General features: G+C 37.1%; 1 protein-coding gene across 28 annotated transcripts in view; it reads right to left on the bottom strand.

The window, feature by feature from the left end:
- LOC134224057 (calcium-activated potassium channel slowpoke) overlaps positions 1–14,903 on the bottom strand; it is a 289,103-nt gene that overhangs the window by 80,303 nt on the left and 193,897 nt on the right. For 15 of the 28 annotated variants that reach the window (XM_062703499.1, XM_062703481.1, XM_062703432.1 and 12 more), the window contains exon 12: positions 6,599–6,711. In XM_062703499.1, coding sequence (XP_062559483.1) covers positions 6,599–6,711 — 113 coding nt within the window. Of the gene's footprint in view, positions 1–6,598; positions 6,712–14,298; positions 14,412–14,903 lie in introns of all 28 variants that reach the window. The other 13 variants (XM_062703474.1, XM_062703423.1, XM_062703461.1 and 10 more) reach the window with 1 other exon arrangement.

The following is a 14,903-nucleotide window of genomic DNA, read 5'->3' on the forward strand; positions in this document are numbered from 1 at the left end:
TAAATCATACACTAATTGTATTATGAATAACTTTGACAATTTTTGGATTTGTGATGATATACTGAAATGCTTTAAGAATTTCTTCCAGCCTTGGCAGTCTGCAAAAGCAGCAGAAACGAGTTTGCCTTTACATCCGAAGGTTTCGGTTTTAAATCAAACCTTCTTCAAGGAATAGAGGTTCGTTTTTTTTATGTCAAAAAAGGCTTAAAATAAAACCGAAACCGTCGGATGTAAAGGCAAACTCGTTTCTGCTGCTTTCACAGACTGCCAAGATTGAAAGAAATTCCTAAAGCTAACGAACCCACAGTCGTTAAGCAAGTACAATATATTGAAATGGCCATCAAGTATCGTTGCTATTCAAAAACGGCAAACAAATATTTTCAGTATCATTGAGGTAACAATCACTCAATCATTTATTCAACCATTCACTAAACTTTATTTGTATAATAACGAGCAGTGTGGCGTAATTATTTAATCGTCTTATGAGTTTTCGTTTGTTTTTCATCGCTTTTGTTTCTTTTTCTCGTTCCAGAGAGCGAGTAATGGCGCTTAAACCTAGGCCTATATGTACTCTGATGTACATAAGTATTCGTATGTTTTCATAGTAATATATCTGAATTAATGCGAATACTTTTGCCCTTCAGTGTATAAGCCAGGGCACCAGACTAAAAACTGTGTCCCATCCCAAGACGTCGAGGACCCAAGGAGTGTGCATTAATCTTCTTAGCAAAGTCACTCCCAACGATTCGCTTTCTTTCCCCCTGGATGTGAAACGATTGGTACGGCTGTCCCCGTTTCTTCCTTTCGTAGATTTAAAACTTTTCGTTGATCATTGTTATTTATTACCAAATAATCTGATTGCCGGGGAGTTATGGATTGTCTCCCAAATTCAAGCCTGCACGGTGGGCCTGGCCGTTTCAATACTTGTATCATATTTATGATATGCTGCAAATATTAATGCAGACAAGAAAATGCTCGGAAATACAACCGACATTTCCAGGATGCTTTTCAATACTGACTGTGCATGTGCTAAGACAAGACAAGACAAGACAAGAAAGACAAATGTTCAGCATTCAGAGGTCACGTACAGTCGTGATTTATTTAGTGGGCAAAACGATCGGACGGTCATCACATAATCTGTTCTGCTTTGTGCGGTTAGCAGAACGATCGCCCGATCATCGAAATGTTGTTCTGCTTTGTGCGAGTGAGTAAATTAATTAGAAAGTGAAGATTCAGTTCGCGTCAGTAAGCAGAATGATAGGCCGGTCATCGAAAATGTTGTTCTGCTTTGTGCGGTTAGCAGAGAGATCGGCTGGTCATCGACAATTTTGTTCTGCTTAGTGCGGTCGGTAATTAAAAGAATTAGTGTTCGTTCGATTATGTTTTAAATTGATCAAACTACACGCTACACACGGCATACCGTTTACCAAAACGAACCCTGCCACAATACCTACCCCATATATCCAACATCCCAGTGATTTTTCGTGGAAGTGCAGATGACTCGTCGGCTTCTATCAAAGCGAGTATCATGTCAACATTTTCCTACCCATTCCTTAATTGACCTGCATTCGGACACGGCCGGCGCTGGTATTGCTTATTTTTGGGTCACCAGTTCTTACACATTGAAGATGTTGTTAGTCCCAAACTTCATCTGTTGGTTCTCTATGTAGTTACAGCTGACCTGGCAATAACGGAGTAGCAACCGTGGGCGGTCAATCATGCTCATGCTCATGCTCAATAACGAGCAGTGTGGCGTAATTTATCAGTATAACATTGTTTTGTAATTATCATTCCATGTGTAAAAACTTGATAATTTAAGCGATTCGATGCATGATAAATCCCCAGTCGAGTTATTTGATGTTGTTTGTTTCTGATATCGATATTCCACAAAATTTACCATCAATTTTATATGTTTAAATAATGTAAGTAATCGTTTATCATTGATACCATCATACCCTGTCTGATTTTAAGAAAATCTTTAAGGGGTCGTTCAAAAATGACATAACAAATTTGGGGGGGAGAGGGTCTAAGATTTTATGACAGTACATATACTAGGTTAGAGTGGGGCATCATGGTATTTTTGCCTTTCTCGTATTTTTTTCTTCAAATCGATGGTTTTTTATACCGTTCGGGGTCTCAAACAACTGTGCAGAATTTGGCCCATTTGATTGCTTCCTCGCTTTTTTACGTTTGTATGGAAAATAGTATGGGCAAACGTATATTTTTGTATTTATACTTCTAGAGGTTTCAGTTGATCGTTAATCAAGTGGCGCTTTATATTTAAGTACAACCTGAAGGATGCCGAAAAACTGTACTGAAGAAGGCACGTTGCTGGAATGTCCACAAAAAAAGTTATAACCCTTCGAAGATTGCTTGTTCAAACCACATGCAAAAAATCGATTAGTCTGTCATAGGTCAATAATTTAAATAAGTGTTATTTAAAAAAATATTGATCTTATAGGGCTGGGAGGCTGATTGCAGTTATTCGGAATCATTTCTCAACGTAAAAATCGGGACAATAGGGGGAAAAGTTTTGCCCACAAACAACGATAGGTTACCCGGTAGTGTTGGCAGAAACATTGATTTCTTCCACATGATTCGAACAATCAATCTTCGAAGCGTTATACCATTTTTTGTAGGCGTTCCAGCAACATACCATCATCAGCAAAGTATTTCGGCATCTTTTTAGACTATATGATTTACAATAAATTGAAGCCGCTTGGAGCAGAAATGCAAAAAAGGACGTTTTCCCATATTAATTTTCATGTAAATTCCAAACGCGATGCGGAAAGCGGGGACACAACCAATCGAGCCCATCTTTCACACAGTCGATTGGGGTCCCAAAACGATTCTGAAAAACCTCGATTTCATTTGATTGGATGATGTTTGTGTTCTTTCATATAACTGTGCTCCACTAGGTAATACTAGGTAATTAAAAAAAGCGTGACCTAGGGCAGAGCCTAGAAATCTTAAAAAGTGGTGGACGTCATATTTGAATCGCCCCAAAGCATTTTTAGTACATTGTTTTCACCTGTCAAAAGACAAGTTCAGTATTATTCCATTTAATTCCGCCATGATGAAAGCTTCACAACCCTGATTGAATATGTCCAATTGCAGATCCTCCGGATTACACATTCGTATACTACCGATTAGTATGTATGTTCCATATGAATAGAAAATGCAGCAAAGATGACGCCCCCTCGATTTTTAAGTCTCGTTTCACGTTATACCTATTATGGCACTTAAACTTTTCATGTTATAGACACTGTCGTGTTTAGTTTTACAAAATTGTAAATAAATCTGCTTTCCTATGGTTGGAATGCCATTCAAGTTCTAGCGATGGAGTTTTATGAGAAAATGTAAATATTATGCTTTTAAAGGGTAATTCTGTCTACTATTTTACCTCGAGCGTGTACTCAAATTTACCGAATATGCGGTAATTTACCGTACATCAAACAGTGTTTGTCGATCCAAGAATTTATCGAAATGTGTTGAGCCTGAAAAGTTTATTTTAAACTCATGATTTTTGTAAATACAAAATATTCTAAATGATGATCGACAGGTGATTTACAAAAAAATGCCTTTGCCATCTGTAGTCGATAACTAAAACTAATATATTGTGACAGTTATATCCTGTTCAAGATTACCATGGCGCCAGGGATATTGATAATTTAGAATTTTTCTATGTTGAGTAGGAAACTTGATTAAAGACGTCTCGAATTTCATCGAAGAAATAGGTCAGAACACTTCCATGATCAAAGTATTTGGTTCACCTGGTTGAATTTCGGAATATGCATGAATACTGATAAGCCGGGCTTAATCTCAATCTTTATGATATTACAAAGCAATTTAACAGAAAGATGTAACAAAGATATATAACTTATTCTTTTCAGTAAGAATCTACATTGAGAAGTGATGGCAAATACTCTAAATACTTTTTCTGGGAATTTGATCTCTCAGGAAACATTTCCAAAATGATTTTAAATATGATGGTCGAAAAAACTAGAATATGATTTTTATCGAGCTTAGATCACAAATGTGGAGAAATGTCAAAAAGTCCATTTTAAATTGAAAACTGCCAATAACTTCACCAATATTGAAAATTTAATTAATCTCTTTTTGAAAAGCGTATGTTTTTCATCTACAACTTTAAAGAAAATCCCAGAAAATATATTACCGCATAAACATAATTCAAAATATGCCACTCATCACAAAAAGATAAATTTGCAGTGAAAATAATCAAAACCGAGCCACTAGAAGCCCCGTTAGAAAATAAACAATGTGTTCCGATATTGAATGACTCAACCCTCATGACGTACCGAACGATACACTTTCTTCTATAAATTGTCATTTTCTGGACTTCGATCTGGATTTGTATGCTATAGTGCCATATTTCAATTATTGCAGTCATGTTTTGCTGCAGCGATCACACCCCCTCCCCCCAACAAGACAAAACGCCTCATAGTGATTGAGATGGACGTTATAGATCTAAACCTATAATTTTATAGAATATGCGAGAAATAGTTAGGAAGCTAGGAAAATCGAAATTTTCACATTTGGATGAAATATCTATCATACTGTCAAGTCAAAACGCCCTAGCGGGCGTTCTGCCTCAAGAGTTATTCGGAAACAGAATACCACCATTTTTAAATGTGAATATTATCAATATGATTGTGGTTTTCTACCATTTTAAGATGTCATCAGCTAGCTATGTTTTTAAATGCTGCATAATGCAAAAATATCCATCAAATCATTTCAACAAAGCCATTAAGGCAGTCTTTGTTTTGCTTATGCATATTGCTCCCCTTCATCTAATTGAAAAATGAAACGTTTCAAACGCTGTTGTGAATGAGTGAATGCTGGCACCGCTTTATAAAATACTGTTTTGCAATCTTCCACTTTCCAATACTACTGTGTTGCTATTCCAGTTACAAAAATAGTGGACCAGTTATAGAAGCAGTGAACAAGTGATATAATCTAACGACTTGCCAACAACGTCACCTGCTTACTTAACCATGACCATTTTACGACAATTTTCCCACAGTGAGAACTAAGAGGTCAGCACCCGACTTCTCGACACAATCCATTGTTATTTTATTCGTGGTAGAAGAATTTGAAATAAAAAGTAATTGTTATTGTTCATGGTTTATTATAACGGGAGAAATTCCTTTGAAAATTTGAGAAACCATCCGGTTAACATTTCGTTTTCACTAAAACAATTCTAGCGCATAACTTAGCAAGAATTGCGTACTTTTGGACACAAAATTGCAGAGATCGCGAAAACAATTAGTGGAACCTTTTGTCCAATAACAAACATTTGTTCTTGTTTTAGAGATTGTGTTTCTGTGCTCACATTTTTAAATGATGAATATTAAGTAGATTGCAGTGCTGCGCAATAAATCAATAATAGTACCAACATTATTGTTTACAACTAACTCACAAATCGCAGTTCAATTGCATTGATTGATCAAAACAAATTGATCGTTAGCTAGAGGCAAATAAAACACTTCCTTTCAATGTAGAAAATAAATAGAAGGATACATAGGTCATAATGATTGATAGACACTTAAGAGCATTGCCACATTGTTTGTGAGCAACCAACTAGGGGTAATGACGACTTTGGCAGGTTTTGTTCTATTATTGTCAAGGGTTTGATGGCTAATTATGCTCAAATTTGGCCCAAACATTCTTTTTGCATATCAAAGAATATTGTGGCCAAATTTCATAAAATACAGTCGACAAAAAACCCCTGCCAATAATAGAACAAAACCTGCCAAAGCCGTCTGTTCCCCTACCTATTATCTTTTTTTTATGATGTTTGTACGAATATTTAAATTTGAACCCTTCATTATAAAAATAAATCGCATCCCGTTGTACAGCTTCTATTTACATGCATAAAAATATTAACCACGAGCAGCTAAAAACACTATACAGCAAAATCAAAACTAGTGAAGCAAAAATTGCAAGCAAAATTGAACGGTTTTTATTTTAGATGGCGCAGTGCATTTGGTGATGTATTTAGTAAGTTTGGTTGATTGGTTGCATATATTCGAATGTTGCTAGCTGCTGCTGGCAGTGGGTTGGTCGAAGCAAACAATCGGCTCAAATTCAGGTACTCTTAGTATAAAACAATTCAAAATTCAAAACACTACAAATTTCAGTACAGCAGGTGATTGGCGCTCGATGAGTTGCTGCAGTCTATTCTAGTTGTTAAATAGTAGATGTCTGCTCACTCCATGAGAATGAATGGACCCGTTTTTATTCCGAATGAGGGAAGCAAGTTCTACTCTACGTTAAAAATGAGCAGTCCAGCAAAAAAAAACTAGTCATTATAAGACATTCCGGTGGAATCCAAAAGTTTAAGGTGTGATTAGATATGGTTAACAAACTGCAAAACGAATGCAATAGGATATTGAGATCTAATCAACACACAAGAGGAACACGACTTGTACTTTTGAGGGGAAATGAAAGAGTAGAGAATACAGGCAAAAAGGAAGGCAGAGTTGGGGGAATGGTTCCGGGATTTGCCGCACCATAGTTCGCTATGTTGGCATGTTAGGGGAAGTTAGTACTGGTAGACAAAAAACAGGGTTCTTACTCGCTGGCTTGTGGAAAAGTCATGCCGGTAAAAGAAGGTGACAAGGTTTCGGTATACATCTCACATCCGGTACCCTGCAGGTAATCATTTTGCCAGGCCTGCGTATCTGGCGACTGCAAGTAGGCGGTAGTAAAGAGAATCGATGAAATCAGGAAACGAAAAGCGCATAATGAATGAAAACACTTAAAACAATAAATAATTACGTAACCAAATTAAAACATCGTTTATGTTGAAATGCAAACTGGATTAAATCAGTTTACCAAACTTTGCCCAACAGAAGGTAACTTGATGACACGATTGTAAACAAAATAAAGAGACACTCATATGATTTAAAACATTTATTTAAAGAAAAACATAAACATCAGAAAAATAAATATTCAGAAATAAAATAAAACTGCTCATCCGCTAATGAAAAAACTATTCGCGGGGGAAATACCTGGATGACTGGTTTCAACACCTATGTAATAGGAAGCTAACCTTCCTAAAAAGTGACCCATGGACGAACACACCTATACTGATGGAAGATTGAATAATTGCTTCCTTTGATTTGAAATCAACAACATCTTCTGGTTCCAAAGCAATTTTTCCGCTAGGCCTTAGTCCAACGAATGAACTCATTTTGAGCTCATGAGAATGTAAAAACCGTTCGGATAGTATCATTCGTTACTACGCGGCGCCGTTTTTTTTCTTCTTATTTACACAGGCCATCTATTGCGAGCATGGACAATGGCAACGGAAGAAAAAAGGGAAGCATGATTTCAAGCCAAGTTCTTGGAGGCAATTATGAATAGATTTCATCATCGAGGCACACTGAAAGCGATAAATTGTAAGCAAAGGGAGGCATACTTTTGCATGAAGAATCTTGTTTTTAGGAAAAGCATTTTATTTGAGGTAAACTAAAGGGAGTACGATTATACACTAAAATACGTGGAGACTTATTGGAAATCTCCTATGTATTTGGCACGTGTTATTGAGACTCGTCGCTTCAATTGGTTGATGTATTGATAGCTAAAAAAAGAAAAATAAATATTGGATTGGAACTTTGAAAGTTAACTTAGGAATATTTCTCCGAAATTCGGATTAATTTCCTACGTAAGTTCGGAAGCATTTCCCTTGAAAATTGAGAAAAAATCCCCTTTGAAATTCATATGAATCTAGATCTGGAAATTCAGAATAATTTCTCTTTTGATATTAACAAAATTATTTTAAAAAAGGGAAAAAAAGATTCTTTGGAAATTCGAAACAATTTGCATTTGAAATTTGTCCAAAGGCAAATTCGGAAGAATTTGTCTTTGGACATTCGAAAGTGTATCCCTTCATCAAAATGGTTGAATTTCCTTTCGAAAAAATGGAAAAAATTTCCAACGTGAATTTCAGAAAATTGTCCTTTGGAAATTCAGATCAATTTCCCTCCGGAATGAACTTTCCTTAGAAAATTCGAAAGATTTAACCTTCAGAAATTTGGAAGATTTTCCTTATGGAACTCGGAAGAATTGGAATTCGTTTAGGGAATTCGGAAGAATTTTCCTTCTGAATTTCGGAAGAATTTCCCTTCGGCAATTTGAGAGAACTTTCCTTCGGAGCTTTGGAGAATTTTCCTTCGCAAATTCGAAATAATTTCCCTTCTGAATTTCGAAAAAAATTCTCTTCGGATATTCGAAGGAATTCCTCTTTGAAAAATCTGAAGAATTTCCCTTTTAAGATTCTAAAGAATTTCCCTTTGGAAATTCGAAAAAATGTCCTTTTGGAAATTAAAAAAAATATATTTTGGAAATTCGGAAGAATTTCCATTTGAAATTTCAAAAGCATTTCCCTCAAGAAATTCAAAAGCGAAAGAATTTCCCTTGGGAAATTCGAAAGAACTTCCATTTGGGTATTCTAAGGAACTTCCCTTTGGGAATTCGAAAATATTTCCCTTTGGAAATTCGGAAGAATTTCCCTTTTGGAATTCGAAAGAATTGCCCTTTGGGAATTCGAAAAAATTCCTTTTGGGAATTCGAAAAAAATTCCCTTTGGAAATTCAAAAAACAATTCCTTTGGGAATTCGAAAGAATTTCCCTATGAAAATTCGAGAGAATTTTCTATTGGGAATTCAAAAATATTTCCCCTTGGGAATTCGAATAAATTTCCTTTTGACAAATCGAAAGAATTTCCCTTTGGGAATTCGAAAGAATTTCCTTTTGAGAATTCGAAAAAAAATCCCTTTGAAAAATCGATAGAATTTCCCTTTGGGAATTCGAAAGAATTTCCCTTTGGGAATTCGAAAGAATTTCCCTTTGGGAATTCGAAAGAATTTCCCTTTGGGAATTCGAAAGAATTTCCCTTTGGGAATTCGAAAGAATTTCCATTTGGGAATTCTAAAGAATTTCCCTTTGGAAGTTCGGAAGAATTTCCCTTTGGAAGTTCGAAAGAATTTCCCTATGGAAGTTCGAAAGATTTTCCCTTTGGAAGTTCGAAAGCTTTTCCTCTTGGAAGTTCGAAAGAATTTCCCTTTGGAAGTTCGAAAGAATTTATCTTTGGAAGTTCGAAAGAATTTATCTTTGGAAATTCGAAAGAATTTTCTTTTGGAAGTTCGGAAGAATTTCTCTTTGGAAATTAGAAAAAAAAAACCTTCGGAATATCTGAACAATTTCCCTTTGGAAATTCAAAAGCATTTCCCTTCGGAAATTCGAAAGAATTTCTCTCTGGAAATTTGGAAGAATTTCCCTTTGGAAATTCAAAAGCATTTCCCTTCGGAAATTCGAAAGAATTTCTCTCTGGAAATTCGGAAGAATTTCCCTACGGAAATTCGGAAGAATTTCCCTACGGAAATTCGGAAGAATTTCCCTACAGAAATTCGGAAGAATTTCCTTACGGAAATTCGGAAGAATTTCCCTACGGAAATTCGGAAGAATTTCCCTACGGAAATTCGGTAGAATTTCCCTACGGAAATTCGGTAGAATTTCCCTACGGAAATTCGGAAGAATTTCCCTACAGAAATTCGGTAGAATTTCCCTACGGAAATTCGGTAGAATTTCCCTACGAAAATTCGGTAGAATTTCCCTTCGAAAATTCGGGAGAATTTCCTTACGAAAATTCGGGAGAATTTCTTTTCGGAAATTCAGGAGATTTTCCCTACGGAAATTCGGAAGAATTTTCCTACGGAAATTCGGAAGAATTTCCCTACGGAAATTCAGAAGAATTTTCCTACGGAAATGCGAAGGAATTTCCCTTCGGAAATTCGGAAGAATTTCCCTTCGAAAATTCGGAAAAATTTTCCTTCGGGAATTCGGAAAAGTTTCCCTTCGGAAATTCGGAATAATTTCCCTTCGGAAATTCAGAATAATTTCTCTTCGGAAATTCGGAATAATTTCCCTTCGGAAATTCGGAAGAATTTCCCTTCGGAAATTCGGAAGAATTTCCCTTCGGAAATTCGGAAGAATTTCCCTTCGGAAATTCGGAAGAATTTCCCTTCGGAAATTTGGAAGAATTTCCCTTCGGAAATTCGGAAGAATTTCCCTTCGGAAATTCGGAAGAATTTCCCTTCGGAAATTCGGAAGAATTTCCCTTCGGAAATTTGGAAGAATTTCCCTTCGGAAATTCGGAAGAATTTCCCTTCGGAAATTCGGAAGAATTTCCCTTCGGAAATTCGGAAGAATTTCCCTTCGGAAATTCGGAAGAATTTCCCTTCGGAAATTCGGAAGAATTTCGGAAGAATTTCCCTTCGGAAATTCGGAAGAATTTCCCTTCGGAAATTCGGAAGAATTTCCCTTCGGAAATTCGGAAGAATTTCCCTTCGGAAATTCGGAAGAATTTCCCTTCGGAAATTCGGAAGAATTTCCCTTCGGAAATTCGGAAGAATTTCCCTTCGAATTCGAAGAATTTCCTTCGAATTCGGAAGAATTTCCTTCGAATTCGGAAGAATTTCGAATTCGAAGAATTTCCCTTCGAAATTCGGAAGAATTTCCTTCGAAATTCGAAGAATTTCCCTTCGGAATTGGAAGAATTTCCTTCGAATTCGAAGAATTTCCTTCGAATTCGGAAGAATTTCCGTTCGGAATTTCGAAAGAATTTCCCTTCGAAAATTCGGAAAAATTTCCCTTCGGAAATTCGGAAGAATTTCCCTTTAGGAATTCGAAAGAATTTCCTTCGGAAATTCGGAAGAATTTCCTTCGGAATCGGAAGAATTTCCTTCGAATCGGAAGAATTTCCTTCGGAAATTCGAAGAATTTCCTTCGAAATTCGGAAGAATTTCCTTCGGAATTCGGAAGAATTTCCTTCGAAATTCGGAAGAATTTCCTTCGAAGAATTTCTCGAAGAATTCGAAGAATTTCGAATTGGAAGAATTTCCTTCGGAAAATTCGGAAGAATTTCCTTCGAAATTCGGAAGAATTTCCTTCGGAAATTCGGAAGAATTTCCTTCGAAATTCGGAAGAATTTCCTTCGGAATTCGGAAGAATTTCCTTCGGAAATTCGGAAGAATTTCCCTTCGAAATCGGAAGAATTTCCTTCGAAATTCGGAAGAATTTCCTTCGAATTCGGAAGAATTTCCTTCGGAAAATTCGGAAGAAGAATTTCCTTCGGAAATTCGAAGAATTTCCCTTCGGAAATTCGGAAGAATTTCCTTCGAATTCGGAAGAATTTCCTTCGGAAATTCGGAAGAATTTCCTTCGGAATCGGAAGAATTTCCTTCGGAATTCGGAAGAATTTCCTTCGGAAAATTCGGAAGAATTTCCTTCGAAATTCGAAGAATTTCCCTTCGGAAGAATTCGGAAGAATTTCCTTCGAATTCGGATGAATTTCCCTTCGGAAATTCGGAAGAATTTCCCTTCGGAAAATTCGGAAGAATTTCCCTTCGGAAAATTCGGAAGAATTTCCCTTCGGAAAATTCGGAAGAATTTCCCTTCGGAAAATTCGGAAGAATTTCCCTTCGGAAAATTCGGAAGAATTTCCCTTCGGAAAATTCGGAAGAATTTCCCTTCGGAAAATTCGGAAGAATTTCCCTTCGGAAAATTCGGAAGAATTTCCCTTCGGAAATTCGGAAGAATTTCCCTTTGGAAATTCGGAAGAATTTCCCATTGGAAATTCGGAAGAATTTGCCTTCGGAAATTTGGGAGAATTTCCCTTCGGAAATTCGGGAGAATTTCCCTTTGGAAATTCGAGAGAATTTCCCTTTGGAAATTCGGGAGAATTTCCCTTCGGAAATTCGGAAGAACTTCCCTTCGGAAATTCGGACGAATTTCCCTTCGGAAATTCGGAAGAATTTCCCTTCGGAAATTCGGAAGAATTTCCCTTCGGAAATTCGGAAGAATTTCCCTTCGGAAATTCGGAAGAATTTCCCTTCGGAAATTCGGAAGAATATTCCATCGGAAATTTGGAAAAAAAAATCCTTTGGAAATTCGGAAGAATCTCCCTTCGGAAATTCGGAAGAATCTCCCTTCGGAAATTTTGGAAGAATCTCCCTTCGGAAATTCAGGAGAATTTCCCTTCGGAGATTCGGAAGAATTTCCCTTCGGAAAATCGGAAGAATTTCCCTTCGGAAATTCGGAAGAATTTCCCTTCGGAAATTCGGAAGAATTTCCCTTCGGAAATTCGGAAGAATTTCCCTTCGGAAATTCGGAAGAATTTCCCTTCGGAAATCCGGGAGAGTTTCCCTTCGGAAATCGTAAATTCGGAAGAATTTCCTTCGGAATTCGGAAGAATTTTCCCTCGGAAATTCGGAAGAATTTCCCTTCGGAAATTCGGAAGAATTTCCCTTCGGAAATTCGGAAGAATTTCCCTTAGGAAATTCGGAAGAATTTCCCTTAGGAAATTCGGAAGAATTTCCCTTAGGAAATTCGGAAAAATTTTCCTTCGGAAATTTGGGAGAATTTCGCTTCAGAAACTAGGAAAAGTTTCCCATCGGAAATTCGGAATCATTTCCCTTCGCTAATTCGAAAGAATTTCCCTACGTAAATTCGGAAGAATTTCCCTACGGAAATTCGAAAGAATTTTCCTTCGGGCATCCGGAAGAATTTCTCTTCGGAAATTCGGAAGAATTTCTCTACGGAAATTCGGAAGAATTTCACTTAGGAAATTCTGTACAAATTTTTTTCTGAAAATTCGGAAGAATTTCGGAAATTCTCTCGGACATATTTCAATTTAGGATAGAATATCACTTTGGGGAAGTTCCGGAAGAAGAAGGTCGCCAGGTGTGGCAGGCGATCTGTGAGTGCGGCGAATACAACAAGCCGTGCATAACGACCGGCACTATTATCAAATATATAAAGAAAAGTGCCTACCCTTTCTCCGATCCCACGAAGGAGACACTCTGTTTTGGCCGGAACTGGCATCGTATCAAAACCGACGATAAAGTGGTACGAAGCCAACAATGTTGTTTTTTGTTCTCTGGAAGGCAAATGCGCCGTTAACTCGCCAGAGCTTTGCCCAATAGGAAAGAAATCTAGGCGATTATGAAGGGCAAGCTCCTAAAAACAGGGAAGGAATTTATAAACGACAAGGATTTAAAATGATGAAAGATGACTAAGTAAGTTGACGTTCTAGATAATGACCAATTTGTGCTCGAATGACTATGGGTTTAAAACTGAGAAACACATGTGATGGATGCTCAATTTGAAAACAAATGAGCTAACGATAATATGCGGATGTACTCGGATTCTGATGACCACAAAGTGGTCCCGTAGTGTTAGGAGTTACCAAGACTTAGAGAGTAGGGGACTGTGAGTTCGAGTCCCACCAAGCCACATCCCAAGTAACATTTTTGATTTTATAACGGTCATGAAAGCCATTATTTGCTTGACAAGACTTTCATAAAACCATTATAAAACTCAAATGCTACTGGATGGATCTGTACTCTTAGTAATAAAATGCACATTATCACCGCAATGAACGATATTCTCAAAACTCTGGGTAAACAAGTTATCAAGGGTCAAGTTATTTATGAGTGGTGTTTTTGAAGAATTCGACAACAATTCTTGGAAATAATTTAAATCGAACTAAAAATTACAGCTTGAATAGAAAACACAACTCAAAACGCAAACATTCAAAGTGAAACAATGAGCCAGGGTGTATGCAGAACTGCTTAAAATAGAATTTTCGGCGCAACTGTCAAACAATGAGACCGGTGCGTGCAGATGTGGTCGTGAAGCCTTTATAATTGCAGAAACAAGGGAGTGGTGAAGCGAACCGAATCTGTATATTGCTTGGTAAAACTTGCAGGAAAGCATTGAAGATACAAACAAAGACATCGACAAACACACATATCACTTCCTTTACTTGAAACGGTTGCTAACATGACTGCTCCTAACTTTGATACTTGATCTCGGGGTGCCTCGTTCGATTTCGGAAACCTAACCTAACTCGATAGTTAGCATCGACTATTTGTTCAGTAATTTCGAACTGCTTCGAACGTTTTGCATTGTGGTGATTGTGTACAGACACGAATACAAAAAGGGTGTTCTCTACAGACACACACGACTAACAGTGGTGATAGTGTCGTGACCGTTTCTAACCGGTACTTTTTTTTTCTTTCTGGTGAACGTGGTTCATATAGATACAAACGGTAGAGATCGCTATTTGTTTTAGTATTTTGTAGTGGTGGTAATAGTAGCAATAGTAGTAGTAGTAGTAGTAGTTAGAAGTAGAAGAAGTACTTTCGAAATAGGGTGGTTCTTTTGCTGGTGGAGAAGATTGTTGGTTTTACTTCGGATGCCTCAACTTACTCTGTGGCTTGCGCAAATGGCATGCCAATGAAAGACGGACTGAGCGTCTCGGTGTACATTTCCATGCCTGTGCCTCGGAGATAGTCATTTGTCCACACTTGCATATCCGGCGACTACGCACAATTCGTCGTCCATTGTTTGGGGTTGGAAATTTGGAATTTAGTTTAATTCGTTTATCAGCAATTCGGGTTACTAAATCAAATCAAGCGTTGTTGTAGTCTAGCAGTTTTAGCCAAACACGATGGTGGCACATAACGAAATCAAGGCAAAAGAAAGGGATAGCAAAGCGAGGGTTATAACAAAATAAAAAGGAAATTTAGACACCATGGAAAACTGTTATGCATAAGAATAATCTACAGTGACTTGTTCAACCTTACCATTCTGTACGGAAAAAGTTTTGCAAGAAAAAATACAGGAGCGATACAAAATTTCACCACGCGAAGTGCAGCTGGGCGTGAAAGCAATTACATGAAAATCAACAATGGCGTATATCGAAAAAAAAAAAGTTTGAAGTTGGCGATGGTTTGAAAATGTTATTTTGATTTTATTCCACTGAATAAGTGTAAACCTTCAAAGTATTTCAGAAATCAGCCATTCTGTAAAAC

The sequence above is a fragment of the Armigeres subalbatus genome, chromosome 1 (assembly GCF_024139115.2).
Source record: "Armigeres subalbatus isolate Guangzhou_Male chromosome 1, GZ_Asu_2, whole genome shotgun sequence".
Classification (NCBI taxonomy): domain Eukaryota; kingdom Metazoa; phylum Arthropoda; class Insecta; order Diptera; family Culicidae; genus Armigeres; species Armigeres subalbatus.